A 17,832-nucleotide genomic window follows, 5' to 3' on the forward strand; every position below is an offset into this window, starting at 1 on the left:
TATTTTTGAGAGAGAGAGAGAGAGATAGAGAGAGAGAGATAGAGAGAGAGAGATAGAGAGAGACAGAGTGAGTGGGAGAGGGGCAGAGAGAGAGAAGGAGACAGAACTGAAGCAGGCTCCAGGCTCTAAGCTGTCGGCATAGAGCCCGACGCAGGGCTTGAACTCACAAACCTGAGATCATGACCTGAGCTGAAGTTGGACACTTAACCGACAGAGCCACCCAGGCGCCCCTGCAGTATTTATTTTTGAATTAATAGACTATGTTTAATGAGAAGTCTTCGGTTTAGAGAAAAATTGAGCAGAAAGCACTTATTTTTTATTTTAAAAGAAGTCAGAGTACATATTACAAACTGGGAGACTTCAACAGAATTAGGTGGTAAGGCCATGGGTATCTGTTATGTTACTCTCTGCACATTTCTTTTTAAAGTTTATTTATTTATCTTGAGACAGTGTGTGTGAGTGGGGCAGGGGCAGAGAGACAGAATCCCATGCAGTCTGCGCACTGTCACTGCAGAGCCCGCAGCTTGAACTCACAAACCATGAGATCGTGACCTGACTCGAAACCAAGAGTCAAATGCTTGACTTACTAAGCCACTCAGGCATCCCTCTGTACACTTCTATGTTTGAAATGGTTAATATTTTACAAAATATTGTTAATTCCAATAAAAATGAGTATAAAATAGATATAAAAGGAGACAAATAAACAAATTGAAAAATTATAATGTTCCAAGATCTGAAAGATTCTAAATGTGAGATACAGGCTTGCTTTCTATGTCTCTTATTGGCAAAACAGATGGGTAATTAGTTGATGTGTTATTTCTTGTAACGAACTATAGAAATGATCACTGAAAGTATAGTCTTTGATGCATTATTTCTTAATGAGTACTTTACGGTTTTCAATTCATTTTTTTAAAGGGTGAAATATACAATGATGGTAATTCTGAAATGTGTCAAACCCATCAGACAAGTTAAAAGAAACATACAATGAACTCTCATATACTCATCAAATAGAGTCTATCCTTAACATCTTATACTTATCCTTGCTTTATCACATGTATCACCTATCCATCCCTCAATTCATCTTATTTTTTTGATGCACTGCAAACCTGCAGACATTAGTAAACCTTTCTCTAAATTAGCATGCATATCATTAACTAGAGTTCATTTTTTATTCACAATTATTTGTTTGATGTAAAATTTAAGATGATGAAATTTGCAAACCTGATTTTTATTTTATATGTAACGTCAGTGTGGAGACAGTAAAGTGGACCGGCTGGGATCACGGTCCTGAGGCAGGACATAGTGAGTGCTGCCAATGGAGGCCTGGTGAGGAGCGTGAACTTCTATTAGGGCCCCAAGTCAGGAAGCACACTGTCCCCCCAGGGATGTGACTAGAAGCCAAGTGAGGAACCTGGACTTCCATTCTCACCTGCAGTGGTGAGGTGCCACCTACCTTCCCTTGACAGCAGGTGTCAGAGGCTTGCTAAAACAGAAGTTAAAATAAGATCCAGAAACTCATAACACCCCAAGTGGCCAAAATGCATTTGAAAAATAACTCCTCATCCCAAGAACCAGGAAAATCTCAACTTGAATGAGAAAAGACAATCAACAGATGCCAACACTGAGATGACACAAATGTTGAAATTATATGACACTTAAAAATTTTAAAGCAGACACCTAAAAATACTTCAATAAGTAACTATGGCTGTGTTTGAAACAAATTTAATTTTTAAAAATGTTTTATTTACTTCTGAGACAGAGAGAGACACAGCACGAACGGGGAAGGGGCACAGAGAAATGGAGACAGAATTTGAAGCAGGCTCCAGGCTCTGAGCTGTCTGCACAGAGCCTGACATGGGGCTCAAACCCATGAACCAGGTCATGAGATCATGACCTGAGCTGAAGTCGGATGCTTAACCTACTGAGCCACCCAGGCGCCCTGAAACAAATTTAAAATATAGAAAGAAATATAAACTCTCAAGAAAGAAAGAAGGAAATCTCAACAAAGAAATGGACAATAAAAATGAAGACCTGGTGGAAATTCTAGAATTGAAAAATACAATAGCCAAGGTGTGCACAAACACACACAACTCATCAGACAGACTCAAATGTTGAATAAAAAAAGAAAATAATCAGGGAACTTGAAGACAGGAAAATAGAAAGTACGTACTCTGAACAACTAAGATAAAACTGATGGGGAAAAAAAAATAAACAGAGCCTCAGGAACTTGTGGGATTATAACAAAAGATCTCACATTCATGTCCTCGGAGTCCCAGAAGAGAGTCTGGAGCTAGAAAAGTATTTGAGAAAATTATGGCTAAAAATACCCCCAAATTTGGCAAAGGACATAAGCTTACAGTTTAAGCAGCTGAGCAAACCTTAAACAGGACAAACCCAAGAAATCCATGCCCAAGTACATCGTAAATATATAAAAACTAAACCCATATATCTTGAAAGCAGTGAGAAATAACACCTAGATTTACCAATAAGGGAACACCAATTCTAGTGGCAGTAGATTTCCATTGAGAAACCATAGAATGAAGGGGCACAATATTTTTCAAGTGCTAAAATCAAGAAAGAAAGAAAAAATAGCCAAATCAGAATTCCGTATCTAGTGACAATATCCTTCAAGGATGAACAGGAAACAGACATATTTGGATAAAGAAAAACAACAAGAATTTGTAGCCAGCAGAAAGAATGGTTAAAGGAAATTCTCCAAATAGTAAGAACATGTTAAAATCAGGAAACTTTTAACATTAGGAAGGAAGGAAGAACAATGGAAAGAGTAAAAATAAGGGTAAATAAAGTAGATTTTCTCTTGAGTTTTCTAAATTATGCTTGGTGGCTGAAGTAAATATAATACTGTGTGATGCGGTTCCCAATGTATGTAGGGTTTTGATAATAATGTCTTTTATTTGTAAGTAGGGAAGCACTCTCAGGTAAATAGCATGAGTATTTATATAACTATTAAATATCATCTCTAACTTGTCGTTTGAAACTTTGACATAAATTAGTTACATAAATTCACTTCTATTATTTTTAATGAATAACTTCTAATATCTTGATATGTTGTATCAATAAATTCCAGTCTTTAGGTTCTCATTTATGAGCACAAGGAGAGGTAAAGGTAAGTATCAGACCAGATCTCAGCAAAGAAGGCAACTCATCTTTTCTTGGTCACCGGTGACACCTACTGGCTTATGAATGGCAGTGGTTTTGTGCAGAGTGTGTAGTAATGAGGGAAGATGACTATAATGACCTGGTTCATTTATTTATTCCTAGTTCAAAGAGAAATAAAGGCACTGGGAGCTGTAGGTATACTCAGCATGAGTGAAGCTAAATCCACAAACTCCTCCAAACCTGATCAGCTCTCAATGCTCCCTATCTCATTGAGTGTCACCACCATCCACCCAGGTGTGGAAGTCAGAGACCTAGTGTCATGTCCGACACCCCACTCTCCCTCACCCTCCATTTCCAAGCCATCACCAAATTGTGGTTTTTATGGCTTAAGTATCCCTGTAGCCACAGTTCTCCTATCTCCACTTCCCTCGTCTAACTTATCAGCTTCATATCTCATCTAGTCACATCTATGTTCTATGTATAGTCTAAGTGCTTTACCATTATATTAACTCATTTCTTCCTCACATGGACCCTAAGAGATGTGTGCCAGATGAGGAAAGCGGGACAGAGCAAGGCCAAGTAATTTGGTCAGCATCCCACACCACGCTGGTGGAGCCAAGGTTAATCTGGGGCAAATGGCTCCAGGATTTGTTTTCTTGGAGATGCTGCTGGCTGCCCTTCGACCACCACACTGTGCCAAAGACCCCAAATGGTCTACTCATGTCCCTTCTGCACCCCCCCCCCCGTAATTCATCTCCAAAGAAGAGCCAGAGATATTCCCAAAGCATAAATCTAAACTCTCTCAGTTCCTCCAATGACTTTTGCTGTCTTTAGGATAAAGACAAAACTCCCTGGCATGATGGCGTACAATGTCTCACACTGGTCCTTCCTGCCGTCTCCCATTTCATCCCATCCTACACTCCCTCTTGCCTCTTTCCACTCGGCCACACTGGCTTTCCCAAGTCCTGTCCCGCCAGGGCCTTTGCCTGTGATGTTCCTTTGTCCACATTCATCTTTCCTTTTCCCTTTGCCTTCTAAAGGCCTATTCATCCATAGATCTCAACCCGAGAACCCCCTCTCAGGAGGGAGCTGTGACTCTCAATATGAGAATTCTTTTCTAATGCAGCTAGTGCTGTAAATTTCTCCCTAACCATTATTTTAATAACATCTCACAAATTATAAATTCCATCTAAGCACTGTATTTAAGCTGTGCCTCTCAAACAAATCAATTAATGTTTTTAAGAGTCATGGAAAAGGACACAAGGAAACTTTGTAAGGTGATGGCAATGCTCCGTATCTTGATGTGGGTGTTGATTATACAGGTATGAACACTGTAAAAAATGCAATACTCTGTACACTCAAGAGCTGAACTATATACAATACTAGAAGACAGGTGTCAGTACCTTTTTTGCAAGTGAGAAATCTAAGGCTCAGAGTAGCTAACTATGACATACACACCAACATCACACACTTAACAACTGAAAGAATTAAACCTATGCCATCAGAGCCTTTCGGTTTGCATTCTACCACATATTATTTTACATGTACACATACACACACACATACACACACACACACACACACACACACACACACACGGAGAGAGAGAAATTGAGAGAGAGAGACAAAGAGACAGACATACCCAGTGCAGTACATGTTTAATATGCAGCATTAACAAAATATTTTTCCATCTTGACTGAACTGTTTTACTCCTCAGTAAGCTCACCTGATTACCATCAAACAGACAGAGGCGAACATGTCTGCTGAGGACCTGAATGCTCGTTCCTGGAAGAGGAATCATTTTACAGCTCCACAGGGTCAGAATAAATGAAACACGACTTGGTCTTGACTTAATCTGAGAAAAAAATTGGTTATAAAAAAAAAGGCTTAATTTATGACTTATAAGACCAATTCATTTTCAAAGCATTTTTAATAAATGCTTTACATGTACATAGAATAAAAAAGGATGAAAGAAAAAAATTTACACATAAACATATGCACACAAGGAAAGTTTCAATAGTCCACTCCACTTAAATAAAAACCTTAGGCAAAATTTCCATAAATTTTTATGTTTTGAAATATTTGCATTTGGGTGGTAAATTCATAAAAATCATAGTGAAAAAGCAGTACAATCAGGTAAAATGCATGACCTGATCATGGAATCACTGCATTCCAGGATCATTGTTACAATTCACACGTGCATGACGTGGGTAAGTAGAGAAGGTCACCACAGCATAATTACCAGTGACACTGGCATTACTGTCCAGCTGGCTCCTCCTTGTTTTAATTCGAAGCATTTTACCTACATGGTTTCTTGGCTTCTTATAGAGATGTTCTGACAGAATGCACTGGCTGTTGGATATGATTATTCAGTTCTACGTCACAAGCATAGATCAGAATGTCAATAAATAAATTGGCACTCTGGTTTCTTTTTATAGACATCTTTGATTCTTAACATTCTGCTTTATAGTCATGAGCCTTTCCATTTAAATAACTTTTCTTTAATGTTTATTTATTTTAGGAAGAGAGAGAGAGAAAGAGTGCGAGTGGGGGTGGGAAGAAAGAGAGGGAAACACAGAATCCGAAACAGGCTATAGGCTCTGAGCTGTCAGCACAGAGCCGGACACAGGGCTTGAACTCATGAACTGTGAGATCATGACCTGAACCGAAGCCAGATGCTTAACCTATGGAGCCACTCAGGAGCCCCTCATTTAAATAACTTAATATCATTGAAAGAATAAGGTAATATCAAACAGCTTGTCACATTTTCAATTTAAGAAATAAGAGCTGAATATTTAGTTCTCTGGGTACAAGTTCATAAAATTAAATGCCCTTTATTCATGTTCTAGTACACTAAATAGACCAAATACAACATTATTATTGACTTGGAATAAAAGATTATTTATATTAAGGAGGTTCCAGGCAATGTTCAGGTTGAGAGGAGAAAATTCTACACCATTCTCCCCACAAAACCTAACCACACTAGGTCCTCTTATTTTTCCCTTGAGGCTCTGAGAGAGGAAGGGAGAGAAGGCAGAAGGTCCATGGGAAGGGGGGGTGATGTGCTCTAATGTGGTTCAACTCTGCTAAAATGGAGGAAGCTAGAATTAAATATAAAGACTATTTCCCACTTCAAGTACTCAGAATATCAGGAATCCTTTACTCTAAACTCTCTCCCAAAAAAGTATAATCATAAAAGACTTTCAACTTCCTCATTCCAAGTTAATTCAACACTTACTGAGTTATCATGTGCCAGGCACTGTTCTAAGCCCTTCACACATATAATGTAACTCAATAGCCCCATGTTGGAAGTATTATTATTATTCTTCCCTTTTCTACAGATGAAGAAATTGAGGCAAAGAATGATTAAGAGAGATACCTAGCATTATTTCCTTTGTAACAATGGGAGAAGAGAGCAACAGAGAAAAGAGATAAAGTCAAGATAACAAATCCAGGTTTTGTCTTAGCAATGAAGTTATCACTCAGTGTTTAAGAATTAAAATACAGAAACAATTATTTTATTTTCAATAATGCCTTAATCAGTGTACACGTTATTCATATACTTGCAACCATGACAAAATCTGGAAAGGTCTAATTTTATTGATAGCCACCATACTCACAGTGCCTGCTTTAGCGTCCCACATCAGATCTCTGAAGGCCAGCTGCGAAGGAGTGAGCTCTGGCTGTAAGAAGTAACTTGCCTGAAATTGATTTCCTGCAAAACCAATTTTTCCTTTATTTTCTTACAAAGAAAGAAAAATCTATAATGCTATGCCACAAATTTAGGAAACAGACATCCAAAATGCCAAGTTACCTACTAGGAACTTGCTTTCTAAGGCATATACGCCAATGGAGATTTATTGATGTGTAAGAATAACAGTAGAAAAGACAGAAGCACATAAGGGCTCATCTTAAGGCAGTTTTAAGAAAGATCTTAGTGGGTTGGGGGAGATGGGCTAGATGGGTGATAGATGTTAAGAAGGGCACTTGTGGTGAGCACTGGGTGTTTTACGTAAGTGACGACTCACTAAATTCTACTCCTGAAACCAATATTGTACTGCATGTTAACTAAAATTTAAAAAAAAAAAAAAAAGAAAAAAACTCCTGTTACTAGAGTACATCTCTGCAATATATCTGGTTGAAAAGGAGAGCTCCAAAAAACAAAACAAAACAAAAACTTTTAGGCCAATAACATGCTCTGTGATGAAGATGATCCATTCAAATATTTTTGCAAAATGCAGAAAATCCAAGAATACTTTTTAGAAAAATATATAATCATGAATTTCATTTCTTAACATAAGACCATTTTTATACTGTTCTCCCATATATTAGTTGTGAAGAATACTGACTATAAAAATCATTTATTCACTTGAGAAGTCATTTCTGAGTTCCCACTGTGTGCCAAGCACTCTGCTAGGATCTGCAAATACGTATGTGAATCAGAGAAACACAGCGCCTGCCCTCATTAGCTTACAGTGGAGTGGGGGGAAGAATTAAAACAAAATAAGTAGAAGGGATTAAGTAAAATAATTATAGACTAACTTAGATCCATAAAGCATGCTCAAGCGGAAGGCTGTAGGGGAAACCTACATTAGTCAAAGGAGAGTCTGGGAAGATGGAATCACCTCTGGGACGCGAAGGATGGGAAGGAGCTGGGCATTCAGGGATGGCTGAGAAGAGCCTTCCAGCAGAGGAGACTCAAAGCAGCCCTTCGGCAGATAACTCAACAACTCGGGACATACAGGAGACCCTCCCCAACATGATTTCTCTTTAACGAGCTTATGGACAAATGTTGTCAAGGACAGAGAAATCCAAGAACGAATAAGAAAATGGAAATGCAAATGATAATAACTCTTCAGAAAAGTCTTTCTGTGAAGAAAAGGGGAGAAAGGGAGGCTTTGGCTAGAATGAGATAGGGTGAGAAGGGCTAGTTCTTTCTTAAAGGTACAGGTACCAGGCATGCTTTTACTACTAATGAGGGAAGAAGCCCGTGTAGGGAAGGGGGGCGGGCTACAGATACATGTAAGGGCTAACAATTAAGAATCGTTATTTCTGAAATAAAGCAAAGGGGCTAGAACCCAGAGCACAGGTAAATAGGCTGGCGGCTGACAGGGTCAGAGGCCCTTCCTCCACTGTCACAGGAAAGATGAAGGAAAAGACGAGCACCAAAGAGAGGTGATATTCAACATCCTTTTAAACAACTTGTTTTGGCTGAAACCAGAAAAAGACACCTGAACCCTGACTGCTTAACTACAAATCTGTGGCGGCTCACAGACACGCGGTACCTTCCTCCAGAAGCTGGAAGAGCGTGGAAGGCCTGAAGCCTGCAGGAATGGCCCCCATTGTGGTTAGCACATCAACAGTGTTTATCTGCTGGAGACAGTAAAAAAAAAAAAAAGAAGGAAACTCAGTTGCTTGTTTTCATTCATGTCTCTTCACCTCTATAATACTTGCTCTTATCACTATAGCAACTACAACCCAAAGAAGAAAACACAAACATGCAGACTTTAGTGGACAAATATAGCAACTAAGCCCCAGATTCCTGAGGATGCCATCACCGAATCCTGGCCTCTCCCAAGGACCTAAGCCCCAAGCAGTGCCCAGCTCTGAGCTCCAGACCAGCTGCTTCCTGTACATCTTTCATCGAAATCTCCCTACTCCTGTCCCGCTCTACAGTGTGCTGCCACAGAACAGGTGAGTTAACATAGTAAACTGATACGCACTGAAGAATTCATAGCTTTTTTTGTATGTGTATACACACACACACACACACACACATACATACATACACATGGGCACGTCCGTGTGAGTGATAAGTGGTGTAAGAGGTCAGAAAGGACATTTACTTAACTATTAATGATTATTACTTATGGGAGGGAGGGAGTGGATTTTCATTTTGTTAAATAACTTTTTAAAATGATAGGCATATGGGAGACATGTGGGTGGCTCAGTCAGTTGAGTGTCCGACTCGATGTCGGCTCAGGTCACGATCTCACGGTTTTTGAGTGTGAGCCCTGTATCTGACAGCCTGGACCCTGCTTGGGATTCTCTCCCCACTTCTCTCTCTGCCCCTACCCTCCTCACACCTCCTCTCTCTCAAAATAAATAAACTTAAATATTTTTTTAAATGATAAGAATATGGATAAGTTCTTACTTTTTTGAGCTTTTGGGAATTTTTCGTATTAACTGAAATTTAACATCTTTACCCAAACAATAGAAAATTCAGGCAGAATCAATAAGAAATAGTTGCAAGCCCTCAAACCTACTCTTCTTAAAGAAAAGGCCTAAAGAGACCTGTTACATGGCTTATTAAACCAGAACTGTATGTTTTACGCTCTGTACATCTCATGCCCTGTATCCTGTTTAAGATCCAATGCTATCTTCCAAAGTCTCCATCCTGTTTTGATTCTGAACTCTATCAGAACTATTAGGTAACAAAACAAGACATCATTTAACAGGACAGCCAATACCAACCTCTGAGATAGCTTTTCGGACAGCACTCCAAGGAGAATCAGTTCTGGGAGAGATAAAATAGCAAGGTGAACGCACAGAGAGCTCATGACTATTTATTCAATTAGGGAGCACCATTAATCAAAGAATAAAATATTTAGTTGTAAGTTCTAAAAACTTAAGTCTCTAAACAAAACCAAGATAGAGAAATATCACGCACTAAAAATAATCACAAAATTAAAGTCGGACTGAAGCAAATAATAGTATGAAAAGCACGGTTCTCAAACTGCAAATAGTCTCCATTTCAAGAGATTCTTGAATTATTTTATGATAGTAAAAATAAACAAAAAGTTTTTTAAACTCACTTTGATATCCTCTCACACCTTTTACCTTTGTTTAACTTCTGCCCCTTCTGCTGTTTGGTCCCCCACCTCTACATCTTCTTCGCTGCCTTCTTCACTTGAGTTTTGGCCTTCTTCTTTATTATAGGGCTGAAAAATTATTGAAATATGAAGTGCTTTTTACCTAATGCAAAAATTAACCAATAAAAATACTTTCAGAAAGGCTCAACTATTGACAGGAATGTACCCGATGGGAATAATCAAAAATCAGTGGGAAAAATATTTCAACACTTTGTTGATAGCTTCACTATTTGAAAAAATTACAAGGATGGAGGTAGAGAGCAAGTTTAATAAAAACAAATTCCAGATAGAATTTAGTCCAATGGAAAAAAAGAAGACAGAAATAAAAGAACTATAGAAGAAGAAAATAATCTCAAGATGGGGACGTCCTTTCCAATTATAATACCAAAACCAAAAATCATAAATGAAATGAAAACATTGACAGACCAAGCAACATAAAAAAGAAACATGGTTGAAGGTCAACAAAGAAAATATCTGTCACAGGTTTCCAATGGTTAATAGCCTTATCCTGAAAATATTACAGAACTCGTATAAAGCAATACAATTTAAAAAAATCTCTTAGAAAAATGGTCAAAAGAACTACAAAAGGCAATTTATAAAGTAAAAGTAGAAATGGCCGTAAAGCATATGAAATGACGCTCAGTCTCACTGGCAGTACAATGAATGCAAATAAAAAACGAGCCTCTTTTTGCCTACTACACTGGCATAAAGATTGGGGGCAGCCATCACAGGTACATGGGTGGGGACACAAGTACGCTCAGATGCTGGGGACAGAAGTACAAATAGGCATAACTTCTCTGAAGGGCAAAATGGCACATCAAATCAAAGTATAAAGGCATAAACCTTTTGAACCAGCAATGAGCACCTAGGAATTTATCGGAAGGGGATAAATCAGACAAAGATGTCTGTGCAGACTGAACACAACACAGGCTGGCACCTTCTACCACCTAATGTCCACCTCTTTTGTAACAGAATCCCTGATTTTAGCAATGAGCCAGCTAAAAGTCTACATGTTCCAAACACTCCTTGCAGCTAAGTGTTACCAGTAGACTCAATTCTGATCAAGGAGATATCACTGGAAGTTTTTTTGTGTAAATTCCTGGAAACCATCTTTAAAAGATAGCAGCTCTTGTCTTTTTACCTCTTATCTCCCTTTCTTCTTTCACTTCTGGGAATCATTAAAAGATCTAGCAGCCAACTTAAACTAAGAGATAATCCTTGGAAGGGCTGCCTCCCACTTAAGTATACAGAGAGAAATATTAGATGGGGGCTCCCCCATCTTTTGATTGCCGACCTCCACACTTCCATGCATAAGAGAAATATGCTTCTACCTTATTTAAGCCACTATTTGGGGGGGATCTTTTGTATCTCATAGTGGAAGACTAAATAAAACCTCCATAAAAACCCCTAAAGGACAGGGTTTAGGGAGCTTTCCAGGTTGGTGGCCACTTTGAAGTGTTGTACTAGTGGGCAGTGGAAGTCTGGAGGGGGTTGTCCCCAGACCAGAAAGGGTACAGGTAGGAAGATCCAGGTCCCATCCCCTCCATGTCCCAATACCTTGTCTATCCACCCCTTGCATTTTGGCTGTTCCTGAACCGTAGCCTTTATAATAAACTGCTAAACATAAGTAAAGTGTTTTCCTGAGTTCTGTGAGGCCCCTAGCAAATGATCAAACCTGAGGAGGCGTGTATGGGAAGTGAATTTACAGCTGGTCACTCAGAAGTACAGGCCCCTGGGACCTGTGAATGGCATCTGAATTAGGGCAGCTTGTGGGGTGAGCTCTTAACCTGAGGGATCTGTGCTAACTCCACAAGTCAGTGTCAAAACTGAATTGAGTTGTTTGGACAGCTGGTTGGTTTCAGAGAACTAGTGTGGAAAAACACATATTTGGTGTTAGAAAAAAATCACACTAGTAGGGTGATAAATGGCATCAGAAAAAAAGGCATTTCAGTGTAGTTATGAAAAAATATAAAAGTACATTTGTAGTTTGCATTATTTTTCCACTGGACAGCACTGATCCAGACAGATATCTACACATATTGGCACAGAAAATGACCATGCTATATACTGAAATATTAAAAAAGAAACAGGTTGCAAACATACATGTATAGTATGCTTACCTCCTAGGAAAAGGATCGTATATTAGTGGAAGTTAACCCAAAGTTAACGGTGGCTTTGCTTGACAACAAACAATAAAATCCTATTAATTTTTATGATTCGCATTAATCCACAAAGCGCTTTCATTGTGTCATAACCTTCTAGGTCTTACCTGCACAAGGGCACTTCACGGGTCCCCATGACTGTTAATACACAAGACTTTCCCATGCCCTGTCCCTCTGAAATTAAATTCTCTATCTCAACTCATTCACTAGTCACCTGATCAAAGAAGAGGGCTTACTATTTTATTAAAAGTGAAAAAAAAACCGTTTTGAAAAAAGGGAAGAATAAACAAAAAAGACTAACCTCCACGTAGGTTCTGGGAATGAGACCTTTGTTTCCTTTGGCATTCTTAGCTATCCACCAGCCATCAGGCTTTTTTTCCATTATAAGAAGAATTTCCCCTTTCTTAAATCAAAAAAAGTAAAAAATTTTAAATGCAAATTTACCACTAAGTCAGGAATTGTCAACATTGAAACTATTTTCAGAAATAGAATAGCATTTAATTTCACCATTTTACTACCAGGTAAGTCTGACAACATACTCTCACATGACTAATTGCCTGTAAATCATAATTTTTACTATTTTATTAAAATAGATTCAGTCTTTAAAAATGGCATCAGGAATATGTAATATAGGTATACAAAGTTTTCTCATTCTGTCAGGTATGCACACCTATCCTTACGTCACGTTCTAGTCTCGTTTCTACCTTAAATGTAAGGTCCCCAGCTTGCTGAGCAGTAAAATCTCCAACAGCAATGTATTCTTTCCTTGTGGCCTGTTGCTGAGATCCATGTTCCTGTTTCTCTTCCTCTTCCTCTTCTGTTTCTTCTTCCTCCCCACTACTTTCTTCGCTTTCCTCTTCATCATCATCTTCTTCTTCAGCTTCTTCGTCTTCTTCAGTAGAATCGTCATCTTCCTCTCCTTCAGGAAGTGCCCCAATTCTGTGAAAAATAATTCTGTGATAAGGATCACTTGAAGTAACATATAAGAACAGATCAACATAACTTCTATGTATAGAAGATCTTGTCCATATTTGGAAATAAGTGCATAACTCACATCCCTTTCATGTTCTATTGTGTTCTTTGCATTCTTTTTTCTTTTTGTGCATATTTGAGAGGGTTTTTTTTTTTTTTTCTCTTCGGGTTCATTGATCTTTTCCTCTATTGTATCCAATTTTCTTTTAAACCGTTCAGTAATTTTTTTTCATTTCATATTTTATATTTTTTAGTTTCAGAATTTTCATTTGGTTTCTGTTAGTTGCCTTTCTCTGCTTGATTCCTCCCTATCCATCCAAGCTATCCATCTTTTCCAACAAATTCTTTAACAAACTGAAAGTAGTTGTCTTATAGTTCTTATTTGCTAATTTTCACATTTGGGTCATCTGAGCTTCTGCTGATTATTCTGTCTCTTTATTATAAGACATTTTGTACCTTTTAGAATCTGAATCTGTATTTAATCAGACTGAGAAATTTCTCAGCCATTATTTCATCAGATATTTTAACAGTTGTATACTGTTCATTTATTTTCTACATTTGAATAATCTTAAAATACTTTGCTTTTTTTCTATTTCATCCTTATTTTCTTCTATTTTTAAGATATTAATCATTATTTAGAAGTCCTTATCAGCTAATTGTATTATCTAGTTCAGATCTAGGTCTGCTTTTATTTTTTTTATTTTTATTTTTTTTTTGATTTATTTTCTGTGGTTGTTATATTTTATTTTCCAAGTAATACTGATTAAAAATATTTACTTTTAAGTACTTTTAAGTCCACAGTTTAGCACTCTTATTTGTATGGCTTTAAAAGTTATAGCACAAGATCTTTACATTAAGGATCAGGGAAAAAGATTCATTCAAAACGAAGCCTGATATATTATATACATGTTTTTCTCTGTACTTTATTTTAAATACATTAATTTTTAAACGATGCTCCTTTTTTTCATCTGGTGGTAAAATACTAGTGCAACTTTTCATTTAAAAAAAAAAAAGTTTACCACAGATATAAATGAATTTTTCCAATCAGAAATGGCCCTTCAGATACCATTAAATGAAATTTGTCACCTTAACTTAAGTTACCAAGAAAAAGAATTGCTAGTTGCCATTATAAGCAAAAACAAACTACTACAGCATCACCTACATTGCTCCTTACAACACAAACTTTGAAAGAACCGGAGACGTTTTATAGAAGTTTAGTTGGTTTTGAAAAGGCACATGGGTGTGGTTTTGTTTGTTTTTGTTCTTGTTTTTTACATTCTCAAAATTTTGCCACCACCGTTTCTGTTGCAGAGATGACATTTGTGACTATCAGTATAGACAAGAAGTTTGTTCAAACTAAAGAAAGCCAGAAGCCAAAATTTAACTGCACAGTAACAATATACTCTTCTTCATGCAGCCTTGTGTTTCCTATATATTCAATGTTCTAACATGCATTAGAATACACAAATTTGTATTCTAATGATTTTATGTTTGATTTTACAACATGGAAAAAAAAAATCTGAGAAACGACATGACCTGGGAAAGAGAGGAGAACCCTTATCATCACAATGAAAATAGATACATTCGTACCCAACTATATAAGAAGAATATAATCCATTTAAGTTTCCAGAAATAATACTTCTCAAAGCTTCCCATTCACTTATGGGAAAGAGCCCTCCTATCTAGCATTATGTGTGTGTGGGGGGGTGGGGGGACGGGGGGTGAGCGGGGAATCAGTTTGTTTCAATAGAAACAGTTCGGCACAACAGAAAGACTTTAACTTTGGTCCACTTGTCTGTTACCTTAAGGACAGTCACACTGCCCCATCATCAAACACCCAATACATTAATTTAAAAATATATTCGTTATTTCATTCTAAAACAGGCATAGGTGTTCTGTTTTCATTCCCTGCCCTTTCAGCCTGGGAATCCACCGCTGTTCTGGTCTCTAAACTAGCATCTTCGTGATCTTCTCTGGCAGCGTCAGCAGCATCTGCTTGGGTGGGCTCTCTCTCCTCCTGGTTTAGGATTTCAGGGGTCACTTGTTCCAAGTCGGCTTCTAGAAGTTCAGTTTGTACTTCCACTGGCATCTGATTTACCCGTTCAACATGCAGCTCCTCCACATGTACTTCAGTGCCTTCTTCAGTCTGAATTCGACCCACTTCCAGATAACTCACCTGGACCTGCTCTGGAAGCTCACTCATATGTGAATCATGTACTTGGCTGTCCTGGAGCAGATCTGGATGGACCTGTTCCACAGTCACTTGTGCTGAATCCACTTGAACTTGAAGCAATGGTAACACATGCACCTTCCCCACTTGTTCTATAATAGTCATTGAGGTAACAGGTTCAGTTTGCACACGTGTTTCTACTGAAAGAACTTCTTCGGTTACCAGACGCTCTGAAATACTGTGAGTATCACTGAGATGCCTCCTTAATTCATTTCCTTGCATAAACCACAAGTCACATAAAGTACAATGGTTGGGTTTATCTCCAGTGTGTATTACCAAATGATCTTTAAACTGGTCCCAGCTGTTAAACACACTGTTACAGACCTGACATTCATAAAGCTTCTTTCTTCCCTTTTTTGCCCCCACTCCAGTTTGGCACGCAGTCAGGTGACATTTGAAGGTGCTATTTCTAGCAAATCTTTCATGACAATTTGGACATTCAAAAGGTTTTTCACCTGTATGTTTTCGAAGATGCTCTTTAAAATGTCCAAAGTGGTCAAACTGTTTTTCACAGTATTGACATATGTGAATTTTTTTCCCAGTTCTTTGCTTCTTACTGACTCCACCTTCTTCGAGGTGGTAACAGTTGAGGTGCTGTTTCCATGCGCTCTCCCGAAGATACCTTTTATTGCATATTTCACACTTGAAACTCTCAGTGGAGTGTGATTTCATGTGTTCCTTAAAATGGTAAAACAATTTAAATGAACGGTTACATTTCTCACAATGGAACAAGTCCTTCACATGTGACAGCTGAAGTTCCACAATTTCAATACATTCTACCTGTTTGCTTGTGGGGTCAGAGGCACAACCATCTTCTTCTTTGATCTGCCCTTTCCTATCACCTTGTCGGTACTTGCTGGTAATATCTGCCAACAGTGCGAGGGCAGAATCATCAGAGGAACCTGTGCTCTGAATGTACTTTAAGGACTGCTTGGCAGAAGCCACCTCCTCCAATGTTTCGATGCCTTCATCTTCAACTTCGATCGTGCCTTCGGCAATCTCCACCTCAATTTCAACAGGTTCCGACTCTGCAGATGGCAATGACTCCGTGATAACATTTGAAGTTTCTGCAATCTTTCTTTTTTTTGCTTCACTTTTTCCTGTGGTATTTTCCTCTAGTGGAGCCGAGTTTTCTTTGTTCCTGACTTCAAGGGCTTTGATAGCTTCTAGCATTTGTAGAAACTCTGCTGCTTTCCATACATCATTGGCTTCTTCTTCTCCTTGTATCATTAATTTTGCTGTATATGTGAACTCAATTAAATGACGGAAGGCCATTTTACTAACACCTTCTATCTCCACCAAAGGTTCCTGAGTAAACTCCTGAAAGAATTTGTAGAAGAACTTACTGCAAGCAGCCAAAACAGCTTTGTGGGCCTTAAAATGGTGTCCGTCGACAATCAGGGTGATGTCAGTAAACCGATCCTGTTCTCGCTGTTCATTCAATCGGTCCAGGATCATTTTATGATGTTCCGGGAACTCCTGAAGGCATTCCATCGTCTCTTCGGCCTCCATGGCCGTCGGATTGCTCTAGCTCTTGATCTTCCTTCTCTCCTCTCCGGCCCTCAGATCTTCTTCCCCGATTTCCCCTCTCCGGGCGAAACTCGACCCACACTGATCCCTACCCCTAAACAGCGCCTCGCCCTCCATTTCCTCACGATTGCCCGGGCACTGCCTCTGCTGGGTCTGGCCGGCACACGTGCCTCTAGGTCTGCTTTTAATTTTTTTTTTTTTTATTAGTGGACATTGTGGACAAGACATTTCGAGACTTTGGATTATATCATCTTCCTTTACAGAGTGTCGAATTTTGTGCTGTTACACAGCTAACTTATCACGCTCCTGTTAAGGCCTGGCTTTAGGCTTGGAGAAAATCTACTTCAGTTTTGTCTTTATTTCAAATCACAGTTCCCAGTCTTAAGCTATTTTCCTTACTCCTAGGGCATGGGCCTTCTGTGATCTCTACTAAATGCCTGAAGCATTCACCAATGTCTGTACTCTAGCTAGGTACAAACGCCAATATTTTTCCAAGACTGTTTGACTTCCCAAATCTTTTAAGCTCCCAGTGTCCTCGTAGGTGCTTTCTGTCAATGCTTCTAGAATCATGCTCTGTGGAGACCAGGAGTCCATTCAGATTTCTATAGTTGTCTCTTGCAACATCCTCCTCCTTTCCTACAAGTCCCAATGGACTTGGCAACTCCAAAATTGATCTCTGCTTCCTAAGCTCAGTGACACTAGTATTCCCTGTTTAGGATCTACCTTCCTGCACTACAGCCCAAAAACGTTCCCAGGGAGAGGGTCTGGGTAAATATAGGACTCCCTTCTTTTGTTTCCCTGTTATAAGGACATCAGCTATTTTGTACATTTTGTCCAGATTTTATAGTTGTTTATGGTAGGAATTTTAAGTCCAACACCAGCTACTTTGTCATTCTCAGTACTAGAAATCAGTGAAAATTCTAGAATCCTTGTATCTACATCCTTC

At 38.6% G+C, this 17,832-nt stretch overlaps 2 protein-coding genes across 4 annotated transcripts in view; both read right to left on the reverse strand.

Moving 5' to 3' along the window:
• NPHP1 (nephrocystin 1) overlaps positions 1-17,832 on the reverse strand; it is a 60,720-nt gene that overhangs the window by 32,806 nt on the left and 10,082 nt on the right. Inside the window, exons 5-11 of one of the 2 annotated variants that reach the window (XM_039231752.1) lie at positions 12,859-13,093; positions 12,456-12,557; positions 9,961-10,061; positions 9,595-9,637; positions 8,406-8,490; positions 6,741-6,835; positions 4,847-4,975 (exon numbers count right to left, since the gene is read on the reverse strand). In XM_039231752.1, coding sequence (XP_039087683.1) covers positions 4,847-4,975; positions 6,741-6,835; positions 8,406-8,490; positions 9,595-9,637; positions 9,961-10,061; positions 12,456-12,557; positions 12,859-13,093 — 790 coding nt within the window. Of the gene's footprint in view, positions 1-4,846; positions 4,976-6,740; positions 6,836-8,405; positions 8,494-9,594; positions 9,638-9,960; positions 10,062-12,455; positions 12,558-12,858; positions 13,094-17,832 lie in introns of both variants that reach the window. The other variant, XM_039231751.1, reaches the window with a different exon arrangement.
• Positions 14,972-17,038, reverse strand: LOC120231588 (zinc finger protein 131-like). Of its 2 annotated transcripts, none has more exons than XM_039231753.1 (2): positions 16,137-17,038; positions 14,972-16,034 (listed from the first exon to the last, which is right to left on the reverse strand). In XM_039231753.1, exons 1-2 carry the CDS (start codon positions 16,866-16,868, stop codon positions 14,997-14,999), a joined length of 1,770 nt encoding a protein of 589 aa, XP_039087684.1. In that variant the 5' UTR covers positions 16,869-17,038; the 3' UTR covers positions 14,972-14,996. The 2 variants fall into 2 exon arrangements, with proteins under 2 accessions (XP_039087684.1, XP_039087685.1); XM_039231754.1 differs by having other exon boundaries at positions 16,130-16,219.

The sequence above is a fragment of the Hyaena hyaena genome, unplaced genomic scaffold (genome assembly GCF_003009895.1).
Source record: "Hyaena hyaena isolate Hyena2069 unplaced genomic scaffold, ASM300989v1 scaffold_57, whole genome shotgun sequence".
NCBI classification, from domain to species: Eukaryota; Metazoa; Chordata; class Mammalia; order Carnivora; family Hyaenidae; genus Hyaena; species Hyaena hyaena.